Below are 17,526 nucleotides of genomic sequence, written 5' to 3'. Positions count from 1 at the left end.
TGGGGAAAGTTCAGGTTTTGCACCGCTTATTCACACCCATGGACACACACCCACACATATGCAATGTCTTATGTGTCACTTGTGAAAATCTTGAAGGGGTCTGTGGGTCCCTTGAAGCTTATACAAGAATATCAGTTTAAGATGCTTTAGTTTACATGGAAACATTTTTATTATTTGTGTCTGATACTCAACATGTTGGGTAACTGTTCATATTTTCCTCAAAACTCCCTGTTTCAAATGCCTTTCCAACCTTTGTCATTGCACGTCCGCTGATGGCTGCCCACTGCTCTTTGACGGACGTGCCTGACAGGTGAGGGGTACAGGGTGGTCCCGGAAAGTAGGAGGCAGGTTGCCAAGGTCCACAGACTTTACCATTAAGATTTCAAATTCTGCCAATGGTTTCCTGACATGTGTTTTTAAACACAGGGGGCTCTAGTGGCAGCCATGGGGGTCCCAGCTCTGATGTCCCTTCAAAAGAGAACTGGAAGGTGGGGAATCAGCTGATAGCCCCCAGCAGCAGTGGCTTAGGACTCACTGCAGGGCTCGGCTTCAGCCCACTCCACAGTGACCTCCTGTGGGGGCCAGGTCTGGCCATTTCTGCCATTGTGGGGCTACCCTATGAGCAAACTTTGAGTTGCTGGGCCAGAGAATTTTCAGAGCTGCACCGAAGTCTGAGGCTCTTCCTGCCCATCCTCCCCACCCCCTTTCATCACAGGGGTAGGATCTGTGCCTGCTCCTGCGTCCTCTTCCCCTCTTTCCCTGGTGTCTCTCCAATAAATCTCTTGCACTTGTAACTCTTTCTTGGTGTCTGTTTGGGAGGACCTACATGGACACAGCTCTGTTCACAGGTGATATTGCTGGTCACTTTGCACAGTCCCCCACCTTCCCTTCCCAGATCCCCACCTGCAAACAGCCGTCACCACTTGCTATCCCAGTTTGTCACAGAGTTAAGTTTCTTGGGTGTTGGGTTCCATCCTTCTGGCTATGCAAGTTAGTAGCATTCATGATACCACCCCACTCAGCATCCTGTAGGGGCCGGAGGTTCCCTGGAGATGAGACAGAGTCAGGAGAGAGTCAAACACATACTTTATTTATGAATGAAAATTCTTTCCAGGATTCAAGAAAACCTCAGGAATGAACCCTGTCCACTTACTTACAGGACTCTTCTCAAAAACCAGGTCAATGAGGTCAGCTCCTGAGTCCTCTTTTCCCAGGAGTCCTTTTAGTCCTTCCAAAAGAAAGGACATTCTATTGTGTCTCTGAATTCTGGTGGGGGTGAGCAGGGCAAGGATTCCTGCCCTCAGTCCCTCCAGAAAGTTCTCCCACCCACCCACCCGTCAAGTACTATGGTCTGACTGTGAGTCCATGACATGAATCAGCTCCTCTCTGTGACAGAATGAAGAGGAGACATTGGCACAATACAAATAACACATTGACAGGCACTGGATCCCACATTTTGGAAGTAAACATAACAAAGATGGCCCCATGATGTCTTATATTCTATTACTACTGAACAGTAGACCAAGGAAAAAGCTCAAGAGATAAACCCAGGGTGACACACTGCTGTAAGAATGAGACCCATGCACGGTGCAAATCATGGTGTTTCTCATACACGGGAGCCTCCAACATTTTTATAAGTTCAGTGGATGCCGGACAGTGGGTCAGAGGGAGGCTTGCTGGGCCCTCGACAGGGATCTTCTGCCATATTTGAACCAGTCACGACCATCCAATAGTCTCCCTTATGGTGTGCAGTGATGATGCTATCCAACCATATCCCTTCAGTTACCCTGGACTGACTGGTGGCTCCCTTTGTATCAATCTCCGTGAACTCATTGCAAAAGGCTCTCTGAAGTTCCCAGACTTTGGCTTGATTACCGGCGTTGAGTGTGGGTCTTTAGAATCCCAGGGAGAATGTGCTTCTCAGCTGCCTCCACGCCTGATGGGCAGTCTGGACCCAATAGGACAGGCGAGTTAGCCACGGCCAGTCTGGTATGTTCCTCAAGAGTGGGAGGAGTTTTGTGTCCCCAGCTCAGAGCTAAGTACAGAGCAGGTACTCAACAAATCCTTGTTGAATTTAACCCTTGCCTCTTCAATAGAGAGGATGTTTTCAATTCCTTGACACTTTCTTCTTAGGTATGTCTCATAATCATGCTGGTTCCTTACATACTCCCGTGGAGTGAATAATCCACACACAGTACAATTCTTTATTGGAAGTATGACTAATGCTTTGGGCATTGAATTTTTTTTTTTTTTTTGCCCTTAAATTATGTCTTTCATTCATCTATCTGCACTGAGCTGGTTTTATTTCGTTTATTTATTCATTCCCATGTTGCTTTGCAGAATACGGCTCTAGGGTTGTTCTGGCTTATTCTGCTGCTGTATAACTTCCCCAGGCCTGTTAATGCCCTGGGAGGGTTCCAGCCTGCATGGCTGGGAAAGGCTGTAAGGCCCGTCCGTGGGCAGCACTGGTCTCCCTCAACGCCACAAATGCAGCACAGGTGCACCCATTCTTCAAACCACGAAAAGGACATTCATGGATGGTACCTGAGACTTCTGCTTTCAGCCACATCTGGGGATAAAACACAAATCTAGGAGACAGAAAGAAGCTGCGTGCTCACCTGCTGGACTCCTCAAAGCTTCAGTGGGACAGGCAGGATTACATTCATGGCTCTTGGTAGACTGTCCTGTGGGTGGGTGGGTCATCCCACCCCTTACAGACAGGTGGCCAGTGAAGCCATGGGCGGCAGGAAGGGAAGATTCAGAGAATCAGAAGGGAAGATATAAGGTGGCCTCTTCCCACAAGTGGGGCTGCAGGGGGCAGCCTCCGGTTCATTGGACATTTGAGCACATGGCTTGTGCTACTAAAAGCTCAGACCACATTAGTGTCCCTGCCCTAAGATACCCCAAAAGGCCAGCACAGGGAGTTCCTATGTTTATCTTCCTTAATGGCATCTCCAGCTGGGGGACTTGGCCTGTTAACCTCTGATGGAGAGAGGCAGGCTTTGACATGAAGTCCTCTGCTCTGTCAAAGAACAAGATGTTCCAGAAGAAGGAAAGTACTTGTGGTTTTAGGATAGATCAGAGAACGTTTGCTATGGGTATTGACACATGTTAGCAGTTGCTACTCTCCAGGATCTGGGTATTAAGTCACTGGACTTGTTATTCCTATTCTTTTTGAGACCACCAATTTTTGGTGAAGCAAACAAAAAACTCATACAATTCTCGAACCATTGAATGTTAAAAGGGATACTTAGGTTATCTCGTTCAGCCCCATGGCTTCACAGATAATGAAAGAGGCTCAGATAGATTAAGTGTGGCCCAGGCCTCCCGATTCTTGGTCTGTAGCAGACATTAGCTGGCATGAGTGGACATATTCTGTCATACTGGTCACCCAGGACAGCCCCTAGGGACATAATGCAGATGAACCCGAGCTTTTCAATCTTAGGATGTTTCTGTGCACTGAAAGATTGAAGTGCCTAAAGGAAGGCACCCATGCTTCCTTTTCACAGATGCTTAGAAGACGGAGTTAAATCTTTCCTTCGGATTTTACGTAGTTCCTTCTTTTGTTCACCCTGTTGAGAGAAGGTTGATGTGAGGTTGATGTGAAGACCAGCAAAAGGAGGGTAATGTGTACATGGCTGTGGACAGCCTCACTGAAGTAAGACAGGGGCTCCAGGCAAATCCAGGTGGTACAGGATTCCTCCTGGAATGAGCCCCCATGTACAACCAAAGTTAATTTTAGAATTATGGCATGGATTGCAGGGAAAATCAAGCCCAACCTTGCCATTTTACAAGCTCAAAGAAGTTCAGTGATTTGCCTTGGGTCACACTGTGGGAGATGACAAAGTCATAGAAGAATCCAGGTTTTTGTTTTTTAACTCAGGATGGGACATTTTCCCTAAAACATTCTAACTTTTTTTTTTTACAAGCCCCAATGTGAGGGTGTTTCTGATGGTTTCTAGATCAAGGCATTATCCATGCATGAAGTTGAAGCAAGACACAGATGGTGGTGAGGACCTGTGATCTAGGAGAGCATGTTGGAGTAGAAGCTGAAGCTCTCTGTCATGGTCTTGGAGTCGCTGCGAGAGGAGCCATTGGAGGCCAGGTCCTGGGATGAGGGTATGGCCTTGGGACCATCCTCCAGCTCCTCCTCGTGGGCCCCCACCACTGTGGAGACGGTGGTCTCCAGGCGGCTGACCTTATACACGCTGCCCTGGGTTTGGAGGTAACGGGTGGATTTCATTTCGAGCCCCTCATAGTCGCCGGCACTGATAAAGGGGCAGCACCGGAAGGCATGCTTGAAGCCCAGACGGAACCTGGTGAGAGAGCAGATGGAGAGGTGACCCTTGGGGACAGCCTGCTCCCAGAGGACATTCCCACCACTGTCTCAGCTCTTGCACACATGTGCATACCTGAGCATGACTCTCTTTTACTGGGTTTATATTGACAGCCGGAGACATTGAGGCCAAAGCAATTTGAAGGCCAGTCATGAAGGCAGAATTCAGGACCAGACCCCAGGCTCGTGTGAAATGCCTGTTTTGACTGAGGATGACCCCTGAACCCTGCTGCTGCCCCCCATACCTCGGCCCACGCTGGATCGACTCAACACTAACAAAAGCACTCCCCAAGTGTTTGCTCTGTGCTCGGTGCTGTGCTCATCAGCAGGCAGGAAACCCATACGTTAGGACTCCTTTCTCTCAAGGAGCTCGTGGACTGAGGCTCACTTCAATCATTCCCTTCCATGTGCCTCAATTTTCCTGTTTGATAAACTGGGAGAATCAGCCTTTACTTAGACATACTGGGATATTTAATATTTAACCCAAGAGCACTTGGGCGAAGTCATCAGGCTCTTTGAAGGAGGTGAATCCGTGCATTAACTTAACAGAGAGCATCTGGACACATTCAAGAGAATCTTGCCCCCAAATTCACAGCACCTGAGTATCTCATTCACAGAAGGCACTTTGTAGGCTGATGACAGAAAGCTAGAAAGACTATGACAAACATTTCATTCCTCCTCCTGGCCCTTCCTCCTTTCCCATCTGAGGGACTGAGCTGCCTGTTGGGGACTCTGCACATCAACCCAAATTCCCTGTTGCTGACCACTGTTCCCGATGGGCTCCCCCTTCTCTTCCTTGTCCAAGGTTGGCTGCTTCTGCCAGGACAGCTCTCCTGGCCGGTGTGGCCAAGTCCCGAATCAGGGCCTTTTGCTTACCCTGTCCTGCCGAAACCACCAGAAAAAACTGGGGAAAGCTACCCAAATTGTGTGATGGGGTGGATGGGAAGAGAGAAGTGAGAGACCAGTGAAGGGAAAAGATGCTCTGTGGAGAATGGCGCTCTGGTGCCATCAGTGTCTCTGTGTGTGCTGACTCTCTCTGCCTCCCTTTCTCCCCCTCTCTGCACATACAGCCACTGTGCGTAGGTCCATAGGTCCCAGGCTGTGAACTGGCTGCGGCCCACAGACCTCTTCATGTGCATGCGTCACAGAGGTTTGTTTTAATGTGCACCCCCAACCCCCACAACCTCAGTTGCAAGTGTTAAAAGGTCAGAAGACCTCACACAAAAATACGGATTTTTTATTCTTCTTGGAAAAGGAAAAAAAAAAAAAACCACTCTGGGTTGGTAACTAGTAGGGATTGGGCAGTGTGGTCATTTTTTTGCCGCAGTCCCTCCCGCTCCCTCTTGCCTCGCAGAGGTTCTGCTCAGTTAGGCTGAGGGAGGTCCAGAGACAGATGGTCTTGCTGCCCCTGAGCGAGCGTGGAGCGAGGCCCTCACCTGTCGTTGAGGCAGCAGTAGATGATGGGGTTGTACATGGTGGAGCTCATGGCCAGCCACATGACCGCCAGGTAGACCTGCTGAATGAACTTCTCCAGGTAGAGGTCGGGGTTGATGTAGGGCAGGAGGAAGAAGATGTGGAAGGGCAGCCAGCAGATGGCGAAAGTGCACACCACGATGATCATCATTTTGACCACCTGGCAAGAGCGTGAGATGGGTGAGACCCGCGGCACGTCTGCCTCTTCTCGACACTACACTCTCTCTCCTCCTGCCCCTTCACCAAAAGGACCATTTTTACATGGGACCATGGGACTTGGATTATGTCAGTAGTTCTCAGAGTATGACTCTGGGACCTGCCTTGGGAACCTGTCAGAAATGGGAATTCTGGGACCCTATCCCGCACTCATAGACTCAGAAACCCGGGGGGTGAAAGCCAGATTTCTGTGTCTGACAAGCTCTTCAGATGATTTTGAGATGCACTCATCTTTGAGAACCTCTGTGTTATGTCATCCTTCTGGGTGGGGACTGGAGAAGCCAAGGGAGGGCAGACCCGGGGGAATGGGGGTTCTGGGGGAGAGATCCAGGAAGGGGCAGGCGGCAGCAGGGGTGAAGGAGGGGGAACGAAGGGCCAGGGCAGTATCTGGGCAAGGGAGGGAAGGGAGGGATCTGGACAGCTGCAGCTAGGAAGCACCCGATGGCTAAAGGGGATTTCAGAGGTTTTTATGAATAGCGGGGGGATGTAACCTGTTCCTTTTTAGCCCCATGAAATCTTCAGAGAAAAACTAACCAGCATTCACACGATGAAATACTATGTAAAGAAGTACAAAAGAGAAAAAAATGAGAAAACCCTTGATTTATTGGTTTTCAAAAATCTTATAGACATTGTTAAGCAAAAGAAGTGAGGGGAAAAGAATATTAAAAAAGAAAAAGAATATGTATTGTGTAACAAAGAAAAGAATGTATATTTATTTGGCTTATAAGTGCACTGTAATGTCTGGATGGATGAATAACAAATAACAGTGGTTACCATAGTGTGTGTGTGTGTGTGTGTGTGTGTGTGCATGTTACTAGCTTGACGGGTTGCCAGTTACTCTTTTTTTTTTTTTTAAGATTTTTATTTATTTATTTGCCAGAGAGAGAGAGAGAGAAAAAGAGAGAGTGAGAGCACAAGCAGGGGAAGCGGCAGGCAGAGCAAGAGGCTGGCTCCCCGCTGAGCAAGGAGCCCAATGCGGAATTCGATCCCACCACCCTGGGATCATGACGTGAGCCCAAGGCAGATGCTTAACTGACTGAGCCACCCAGGTGTCCCATCATTTACTCTTAAGGCAAGAAGTAAATGGCTTCTGCCTGTACAGGCAGGCCCAGGTTACAAATACAGTGAAGAATGACCTCTTCCCACCGCCTCCCTACATCCCGCCCTCCCCTCCACTGTTCCACAGACCCAGGGATGTTTCATGCCTGTGGAGGCTCTGGGGCTCAGTGCCTGCCAGTCTGTCGCCCGTGCCAGGGTGGGTCGGGGCTGCTTGCTCTTCCCTTACCTTGCGCTTGGCAGAGACCTGCTCATGGTAGCGGTCCGAGGAGTCCCCAGGGATCTCGCTGGCCCACAGCGTGATGCCCACCACGGTGTACGCATAGCCGATTACCAGCAGGGGAAGGAAGTAGATCAGCACAGTCACGCAGATGTGGTACCTGTAGCAAGCAGCATGGGAGTCGTCAGTCTAAGAAACGACAGGGGCGGTCAAGGCGTGGCAGCTACGTTTCTCAGCATTCGGATGGCAAGGCACACCCAGGGAGGCTTGCCACCTGCACTGAATGGTCGGGTGACACAAAAATGGGTAAACTAGAGGAAACTCTTTCCATAACTGAGATTCCTGTTGAGATTGAAGAGAAGAATAAACACTGATGGAAGGGAACTGAATCCATTGTATACCATTGTATACAATCCATTGTATGACAATTTTAGTTGATAGCAAGTTCAATATTCCCTACATTCTCCCTCCAAAAAAATGCAACCTGAGGATGCATTAATAAAAGTATAGTCTCTGGAACGCAGGAGGTGTTCGTACCACTCAGTTTATACCAGTCAGATTACATTTAGGTTCAGTTTTGGTGCAGGAGTGTGGACCAACTTGTACATTCAGAAGAGAATCACTAGAGGGTTGGTGAGCTCTCCTCACCCATTCTGCATGACCAGTGGCTTTCCAGGTATAAGAATAATTAGCTTGGAGGAGAGAGATTAAATTTATTTTACAACTAGGATCAGTGGGTGAAAGCCACAAAGTATAAGCCACTTCTAAGCCTGGCCCTTAAAAATCTATCTCCGGATGGATGCTTCCCAGGTCCCTGAGTTACAGCTGGCAGGCCACACACCAGCTGACTTGAGTTTGACTGAAACACGGGCAGGAAAGAAACCTTTGCCATGTTAAACCATTGAGATTTTGAGGTTTGTTACATAGCATAATTTATCCTATTCTGTTTAAGGCAGCGTCTTTCAAAATAGGAGACTCAAATATGGTGGTTTTTTTTTTTTTAATTTTGAGAAAGGATATTTTTCTCAAGGGGTCCTTGACATGTCTGGCTGGTTGTAGCCCCTTTCTCCTGACATGAGCCTGATGCAGAGGCTCAGTCTCCTGATAGTAATAATCAGTGGGAATAGTCAATGTTTTGGGGCATTCACTCTAGATCACTGTGCTAATAATAATGTGTGGTATTCATAGCAGAAAGGGTAGTTAGATTTTATATAGTGAGGAGCACAATGCCAAGCACTTAACCACCACTGCTCCTATTTGATCCCGAAAACAAATGATTAGGAGGCTACAATCATAATCCCATTTTGTAGACGAGGAAACTGAAGTTTAGAAAGGAATGAACTTTTCCAAATTCCCAGCTGCTAAAAAGAGGAGCTGGGATAAGAAGGCCCGACTGTGACCCCAGAACCAGCTTCTTGTCACTAGAGAAAAGTCACCTGATGATATTTTCTTCCACTCTGTTTATGCTTATTCTCTGATTTTTTTCCCCAATAAGGAAAACCCACTTAATTTACTTCATTTCTGTCCTTTATCGGTACTATGTTTTCAATCACTTTTTTGCCCCACAGTTTTACTACTTATTCAGCCTCCTCTGAGTATTAAAATTTGCACCTTGAGGACCCTTGGAGAGCTCTTAAGTAACACAGCATAGACTCAGCAACACAGGGTGCTGAACGTGTCCCTTTTGTGTCTCATCAGGCTGTTTGGGGGCCCCTTGATTGTCACCTCATCTGGGAGCCTCTGGGTTCTCCAGCCACCAGAGCAGAGAGCGCACCCTGAGTTTCCTACCTGATCCCGACCTCTCCTCCCACTCACGGTAGAGGCCACTTGGAGATTTGGGGGCGTGGAGACCCTGGGAATCTCCAGGAGGCACCTGCTTCTGCTACCCGGAACACTAGTCCTTCCTGCAGACTGACACTTGGTTGGCACACAAAACACTTAGCTGAGCTTTGTGGGGCCAGCGCCTCAGAGCACTGGGTGAGTGACAGGACGGGAGGACCCTGCAGTTGTCACCTGTGCTCCTTACCCTGGACTACCGGTTCCCAAACTGGAGCCAGCTTCAGAATCACCTGCATGGCTTGTTTGAACACAAAGGGCTCCACCACGCCTAGACTTTCCCACTTAGCAGGTCTGGGGTGCGCCTGAGAACCTGCATTTATTGTATTATTTTATTTATTATTTTTTAAAGATTTTATTTTGAGAGAGAGACAGTGCATGCGCAGCGGGGAGGAGCAGAGAGAGAGGGACAAACAGACTTCCTACTGAGCAGGGAGGCTGCCATGCGGTTTGATCCCAGGACCCTGAGAACATGACCTGAGCCAAAGTCAGAAGCTTACCCCAACTGAGCCGCCCAGGGGCCCCCTGAGAATCTGCATTTATAACAAATTCCCAGGCCATGCCGCTGCTGCTGGTCCAGGTTCTGACTTTGAGAAACACGGCCCTAAACCGACGGTTCTCAAGCCTGGAATCACGAGTATCCCCAGGGGAGCTTTTAAAATGATCAGTGCTCAGAGACGCACATTTAATTAGCCCTGAGTGTAGAAGCAGGAAACCACAGTGGAGAAAATTCTCCAAGTTATTCTGGCACATGGTGCTTCCCTGAGAAGCACTGTTTCAGGTCCAAGGTCTGCCAGACTGTTGGAAGCCCATTGTTGGAGATTGAGGACTTCACTGAAGAGTGTGTTAAGCATGTTTCTTAGTTTCTGTAGCTGGTGCTTTGACGTCTGGGCCTTGCTGACCTGGAAAGGACAGTCCCTCCTTGTGCTAGCTGGTTCCCAGAGGTAACTCAGGCTGGTGTGCCTTTCATCTTCACCCTAGCCAACCCAGCGCCCATCCCCCTCCCCCCCACCCATTTTCTCAGGGGCTCTTATGCCGTGGGATGCTCTCCAGCTGCCACGGTCACCCCAGGGCCACCTTGGGCAGTGAAGGGTGCCGAACCCATGGAAATGATTCAAAATAGCCAATTCTAAGCCTGTTTACCCTGCCTCACCCATTCCTTCTCTGGAGCACACAATTAAGTCTTTCCTGAAGTCTCCTCAAGCTCTCTCTCTGCCTGTGGCTCTGCATGGCACGCCTGCCCCTTTGTCCTGGGAACTATGAGTAATAAATTACTTTTACAATAGCAATCGTGTCCTCATCTTTTGGCCTCACCATACCTGAATAGAAAATAAACTTGCACTTTAAAACAAAGTGCCCTTTGGAAAAATCAAAGATCAGATCAGACCATTAGGAAAATACTAAACTGGATCAGTAAACATAACTTATCAGACTTTTTTTTTTTTTTTTTTTTTTGCCAAGTAGGCTCCACGCCCAACATGGAGCCCAATGCGGGGCTTGAACTCACAACCCTGAGATCAAGACCTGAGCTGAGATCAAGAGTTAGACCATAACTGACTGAGCCACCTAGGAGCCCCCAGCCTCTTTTTCTTTCTCTCTCTCTCCCTCCCTCCCTTCCTTCCTTCCTTCCTTCCTTTCTCTTTCTTTCTTTCTAAGGAAGGAAAAGTGATTTTCTTATTTATTTGTAAACAACAAAAAGTATGGACTGAATTTCAGTTAAAAATTATTGTAATCAGGTAGAGCACTAATATGTCCATTCTAGAACAAGAATAATGAAGAATAACATAGAAATATGACCCCGCTATTCCACTTCTAGATGTATACCCAGATGATTTGGAAGCAGGAAAGCATCTACTCGTGCAACAAGGTTCCTAGCAGCACTATTCACCATAGCCCAAAAGTGGAAATAACCCAAATGGGCCCTCAAAAGTTGAATGGATAAACCAAATGTGGTATATTCTTGATGATGGAATATTATTCAGCCATAAAAAGGAATGAAATTCTGATACCCGCTACAACATGGATGAAACTTGCAAACATCATGATAAGTGAGTAAGTCAGACACAAGAGGACAAATAGTATATGATTCCACTTACATGAAATATCTAGAATAGGCACATTCATAAAGACAGAAAGTGGAATAGAGGTTGCCAGGGGCTGAGAGGAGGGGATGGGATAATAGGTACAGAATCTGGGATAATGGAAAAGTTCTGGAAATGGATTATGGTGATGGTTGCAACAACACCGTGAATGTACAGTAGTAAATTTTATGTTAAAAATATTTTATCGCAGGGGGGCGCCTGGGTGGCTCAGTGGGTTAAAGCCTCTGCCTTTGGCTCAGGTCATGATCCCAGGGTCCTGGAATCGAGCCCCACATCGGGCTCTCTGCTCCGCAGGGAGCCTGCTTCCTCCTCTCTCTCTCTCTGCCTGCCTCTCTGCCTACTTGTGATCTCTGTCTGTCAAATAAATAAATAAAATCTTTAAAAAATATTTTATCGCAATAAATTTAATTAAAAAACTCCATTAAGAACATTCTAGTGGAGCTGGGGTCTTAGATCTCCTGAAACACAGTCTTCTGCTCCCTCCAGGAACCCCTCAACAACCTCCCTCTACAAAATCATAAAAAAAAAAATCCAAACCAACCTATAGGTTTGACTCTTGGAAGGATCAGAGGTTAAATGCATCCCCCTAAATCTTGCTCAGATAAACCCCTTTTATGTATTTATTTTATTTTATTTATTTAGTTGACAGAGATAGACACAGTGAGAGAGGGAACACAAACAGGGGGAGTGGGAGAGGGAGTAGCAGGCTTCCCACTGAGCAGGGAGCCTGATACGGGGCTCGATCCCAGGACTCTGGGATCATGACCTGAGTCGAAGGCAGAGGCTTAATGACTGAGCCACCCAGGCACCCAAGATAAACCCCTTTTCCATAGAAATTGCAAACACTCAATTTAAACAATGTCTCAGTTATCAAAATTTCTAAATGGCTCTCAGTCAAATGAATGAAACTCCATCAGTAGAAAATATGAAAATAAATACATTTGTCCCATCTTGACACTTTCTTGGAGAAATCTTCTCATATCCTTGTAGTTAATTGGAGATAATCCTGTTTTGTAATTTTTTTCTTGCCAAAATCATTATTTTAGGGAGCTGGCCAACGGAACCTTGTGTAATCCTATTATGTGTGGCTCCATGCTATTGCTTGGCTTTCAACTCCGATAGTCCCATGGTTCCTGCCAGGCAGGGTTTTATCAGCTCTCAGAATTAATATCGGCCTGGGGAGAAGAGAAGAGGCATCAGGGATGCATGAGAGGCGAGTCAGAGAGAGGACTGGGAGTGACAGCAAGAGGCTGTGTCAGCAAGGATGGCTTGGCTGCCTTCCCGCTTGACGAGATATGTGCACGGACTCTGATCATCACCTTCTGCTGGTGGCCTCACTGGTACGCAGAAGGCAGGTGCACGCAAACATCACGTCTTCGTTCCCTCCCGGTCAATCCTCTAAGCAGCACATTTTGCAGTATAAACTTGCTGAATACAGACCGTGTCACCCCAAATCCTGCAGACTCGCCCATCCTTAATGCCTTACTGCTCACTAATCCAGGTCTACTGATGTCTCACTATCTGGAGTCACCTCGTTGTTCAAGCACCAACAGTTCCGGTCTCTGAAGCCAGCATTTGAAACCAGATACACAGGTGTATTAAATAGTATCCAGAGCATCTTCTAATGCACTTCATGGAGGCTCTAGGTGCTCGGAGGTAGGGGGAAGAAAGGCTCTGGGGTGTGCGTTTTCACTCTAACAAACAACTCCGCTTTGCTGGGTTTATGTGTGACTTTCTGTGGATAGTGCTGTTTGGAGGTGGTGGTGGGAGACCTCAGCTGTAACAGAAAGGCTGATGAGCACTGCTGTCATCCTAACCCCTATCCAATGCATTACGCTCTCCACATTTTCCATACCAGGTAATCAGCCACTGACTTCTTGAATACCCCTGTGACGCGTCACTCACTATCCATAAAGCCAGCCCCATCAGCTATACCTGGGGCTTGTGAGAGATACAGACTCTCATGCCCCACCCTGGAAGGGCCAAAATCAGAATGGGTATTTTAACAAGACTCCCTGGGGGTTTATGTGCAAGTTCAAGTTTGAAGCGCATGGCTCTCCATCGTGGCTCACATTGGAGTCCCCCGGGGAGTGCTGGAAAATTCCAGGGTGTGGCTCCCACGCTCAACTTCCGACTGAAGCCTGGCCTGAGGGCTGCCTGGGAGTTTCAGAAGCTCCCACGTGATTCTCCTCGCAGCTGGGGCTGAGAGTCATTGTCGCTGAGCCTCCTGCTGCTGGCAGCTGGGACTGATGCAGTTCCTCACGCTGAGAACCTGGGGCCTGCAGCGTTCACTACTCCATCCCAGGTCACGGGCAACAAGCTGAGTCAGCCTCCTGGGATGGTCCTGCAAACTTGAGGTGACCGGGCGCACACCTGTCCCCAGAGCCCTCTTTGCATCCCGGACTGTGGGGCCCCCCTCGTTGGACACAAGCTGAGAGACCCCCTCCTGTTCTTCCTCCTGCAGCCCGCAGACTGTTGCTTCTTAGAGCACAGTGCTAGATGCCTGCTTGACTCCGTCCTTCCAAAGAATTGTCTTCTTTGCAGATAAGTGGTTTCTTTGTAGTAAAAGAAAGAAAACGCCATATAGGTCTTGGTTCACTTTCACTTCTAGATACTAGACCAAATCCCAAAGCCCCTTGCAGTCCTCTGTAGAAGACTGTAGAAATGACAATCTACTAATTTATAAATTTTGCAAGTGTTTATTCTGCACCTACTATATGCCTGGGCCTGTGTGACGGGTCCAAGGCTTAGGCCTCATCACAGGGAGCTCGGTCTGAGGAGGACACAGAGAAGCACCAAGGAATGTGACACAGGAAGTGACGGACAGTGATGACCTCTTCAAGTGGAGTGGAGACACTGAAAGAGGTGTCAGAGGCCTTTATAAATATATACGAGATGTAAAGAATAGATACATACATAAACAATTTAAAAAATTACCCGGAATACTGCAGGTATTTTATTACTAAGTGCATGGAGAGGAATGGGAATGCAGAAGTGAGACTCTCAATTAAGCCAATCACGGAAGCTTCCTGGAGGAGGTGTGCTGGGCGAAGCCCTGATATATCAGCAGGAGGTAGGCACCGCAGGGAGGGAGAACAGCAGCAAGGGCAAAGGCACTGACAGAGGATCTTGGCACGGTGTGCCGTGATTCAGGCCAAATGGAACGTAGCCCTTGGGGGACGTATCAGGAGACTTGTCCAGAAAGGTAGACAGAGGCCAAATCATGAAGGGCATTTTATGACAGGCTGAAGAGTTTATAATGTATTCTAAAGGTGATGGGAAGCCATGAGATGGTTTTGACAGGGAGTGACATGATCAGATGCTTGTGCTCTGATAGAGGCAGGCCTGGCCAGAGGCACCAGCCTTTAGGATGCTGGGCAGGGATCTAGGCTGGAGGGTGACAATGGCCTGAGCTAGAGCCATGGCAGCTTGGGGGGTAGGGAAGGCTCCAAGGGTGCTGTGGCTTATAGGCTTGGCAGCCAATGGGACAATTTAGCCAATTTCTGGCCTGGGTGAATGGGGGAGAGTGAGGCCAAGTGTTACTGGTATGAGGACCGTGAAGGAGGATCACGCTTGCTGGGGGAGGTCAGCAAGTGGACATCTGGACATGCTGACCTTCAGGCAGGCAGCTGGACATCTGGCTCTGACTGGAGCTAGGATGAAGCACCTGGATGGAGATTCGATCTGGAGCCCTTGGGTGTCCCTAAACCCTGAGAAGATGAGGGGAACCTGGGGGGAGAGGAGAGTGGGAGTGAGCCCAGGGAAGGAGGGAAGAAGGAGGGAGGGGAGAGAGGAGAGGGGAGAGTCTAGTTGCTGGTGGAGCCTGTCTGGGGGAGGGGCATTGGGAGGGCAGGGGGTGGGATGAGGACTGGAACTTGCTCTTTTGTTTTGGAAATAGGAGGTCAAGAGCAGAATCATTTTTTTTTCAGGGTGGTCAGCAAAGGCTAGAGCAGGTGGGCTGGCTGATAGGAGTGAGGAAGTGGGGGCAGTAGGTGGAGATTCCATTCCTAAAGTGTTGGGTCATGAAAGGGAGAGGAGGGCAGCAGCCAAAAGATGCCATCTGTGTGTTGTTGGACAAGGCAAGGGATACTGAAGCCCCCGAGAACCCTCCCCTGTTTGTGACCAATCTCCTCTGGGTCACAGTCATGTGAGCACATGTCCTTCTCCCTGATCTTCAGAGAGGGGCTACGATCCAACCTCCATCGACCGCGTCCAGCCATCAGCTCGGGGCAGAAAGGCCCCCAAGTCAACCTCTTTTAGGATGTGCTTTGACCAGTCAAAGCAGATGCTCAAGTGAATTCACTGAATTCACAAAATTCCTACCACGGAATGGGCCTGCCTCCTGGAGATAGTCGCTCAGCTCCTGCCAGTGAACGAGACAGGAGATCAAGCCCATCTCTTCTGCAGTCACTATCTAAACGATACATGTCAGAATTTTGATGTGTTCTCCCGGCAACTTTTCATATTTTATCTGCTTCATTAGATACTGTGGTCCTTGGAGGCAGAGCCCAGCAGTGTTCCTCTTTAATCACTCTTGCAGAAGTGGCACCAGGGAAATGTTTCATAGAAAGAGAGCATCTTAGGCTCAGAGGGATGTTAGAACCCTCACCTGCTCCGTCCCCGCATCAGCAGGAGGTCCTCCTGAGGGCACCCTCTTCAGGAGTGTGTCTGGCATCTGCCTGAATGCGTGTCCCGCAGGCACCGAGCCCGGAGGCCTGAGCATTTCCTTCGTCTTTATTTTTTAATCAACAGTTTTTTTGTTACAAGCACTTTATATTCATTGTGGATTTGAAGATACAGGCAAGGGTTAAAAGAAAACCTTGAAGGGGTGCCTGGGTGGCTCAGTCGGTTAAGGTTAAGCATCCAACTCCTGGTTTCAGCTCAGGTTAGGATCTCATGGGGTCTGTGCTTGGTGGGGAGTCTGCTCAAGGATTCTCTCCCTCTGTTCCTCCCCCATTCACGTGCACATGTGCTCTCTCCATCAGAAAATTTAAAAATCTTAAAAAAAAAAAAGAAAAACTTTAGAAGTTCCTGTAATCTATGACCTTGAAATAAAAAATGACTAACATCTTCCTATTCCTATATGCACAGGCACACTCAGATTTATGCATAGACAAGTGTATTGTATATTACTTCAAACATAACACTGTGTCACAATCCTCTTATGTCAGTAAATATATTTCTATAACAATGTTTCTGATGGGGACGCCTGGGTGGCTCAGTTGGTTGGACGACTGCCTTCGGCTCAGGTCATGATCCTGGAGTCCCGGGATCGAGTCCCGCATCGGGCTCCCAGTTCCACGGGGAGTCTGCTTCTCTCTCTGACCTTCTCCTAGCTCATGCTCTCTCTCATTGTCTCTCTCTCAAATAAATAAATAAAATCTTAAAAAAAAAAAAAAAAACAATGTTTCTGATGGGTGTGATGATGCCCCATTTATGGAGATACACGTGTATTCAGCCCATCTTCCATTGGGACATTTGGGTTATTTACTGTGCTTTGATATTTAACTGATACTGTAATTAACATCCTCAATCCATGTGTTTGTTCTCATGCTTATTCCCCAAGGATTAACTCACCAGAACTAAGTTAAGGTGTTCTTAAAGGTTTGCTATATATTGTCACTTTATCTGCCAGTTTACAGCCCCTGTGGCCTCTGCGCCTTCCATTTTCCCTGCACAGCAACACCAGGCGTTAGTAAGTCTTCTAGTCTTTGACAACATGATAGTTTACTTTTAATATTCTTGATTCATTATACATCGAAATTTTATAATTATGCTTTTTGTCATTGTCATTTCTTCTTTTCTGAATTGACTGCTTGTATAAATTTGCTTGATTTTACAGTGGAGTATTCATACGGTCCTTACTAATTTGCGAGAACTCTTTGTAGCTTCTATCATATTATACTTAGAATTGCCTTTCCAATACCGAAATCATGAAAGTATTTGCTCACACGGTCTTCTAATTCATTTGTTTGATTATCTGCGTTGTAACTCTTCAGTCCATCAGGGATTTATTTGGGTGAGTATTATGACAAAAAAAACTCCACATTGTTTTATTTAATGATTCCTTGGCTCTGTTCGAGACTTTTGCTCTGTTTCCTTGATCTATCTTTCGTCTATCTGGTGCCCTTTCCACACTCATTTTTTGTGGCTTTGTAGTATATCTTTTCTCCATGACAGTAAATCTCTCATACTTTTTTACTCAGTTCTCCGAAATAAGATATCCCCAGAGCTTCACATTTCTTAAGTAGAGGGTCAGGGGATAATTTTAGCTATTCGCAGCCAGG

The 17,526-nt window shown here is 47.6% G+C and overlaps 2 protein-coding genes across 4 annotated transcripts in view; one reads left to right on the top strand and one right to left on the bottom strand.

The window, feature by feature from the left end:
• Positions 1-17,526, top strand: part of POLE4 (DNA polymerase epsilon 4, accessory subunit) — a 95,820-nt gene that overhangs the window by 73,518 nt on the left and 4,776 nt on the right. The gene's annotated exons all lie outside the window — the stretch shown is intronic.
• Positions 1,081-17,526, bottom strand: part of TACR1 (tachykinin receptor 1) — a 178,035-nt gene continuing 161,589 nt past the window's right edge. For 2 of the 3 annotated variants that reach the window (XM_047745463.1, XM_047745461.1), the window contains 3 exons: positions 7,311-7,461; positions 5,773-5,969; positions 4,025-4,316 (listed from right to left, as the gene is read on the bottom strand). In XM_047745463.1, the coding sequence (XP_047601419.1) occupies positions 4,025-4,316; positions 5,773-5,969; positions 7,311-7,461 (640 nt within the window). Of the gene's footprint in view, positions 3,573-4,024; positions 4,317-5,772; positions 5,970-7,310; positions 7,462-17,526 lie in introns of those variants that run through there. The other variant, XM_047745462.1, reaches the window with a different exon arrangement.

This window comes from Lutra lutra, chromosome 9, assembly GCF_902655055.1.
Source record: "Lutra lutra chromosome 9, mLutLut1.2, whole genome shotgun sequence".
NCBI classification, from domain to species: Eukaryota; Metazoa; Chordata; class Mammalia; order Carnivora; family Mustelidae; genus Lutra; species Lutra lutra.
Note: the sequence above shows the minus strand (reverse complement) of the source record. Positions and strands in the feature narration are given on the sequence as shown.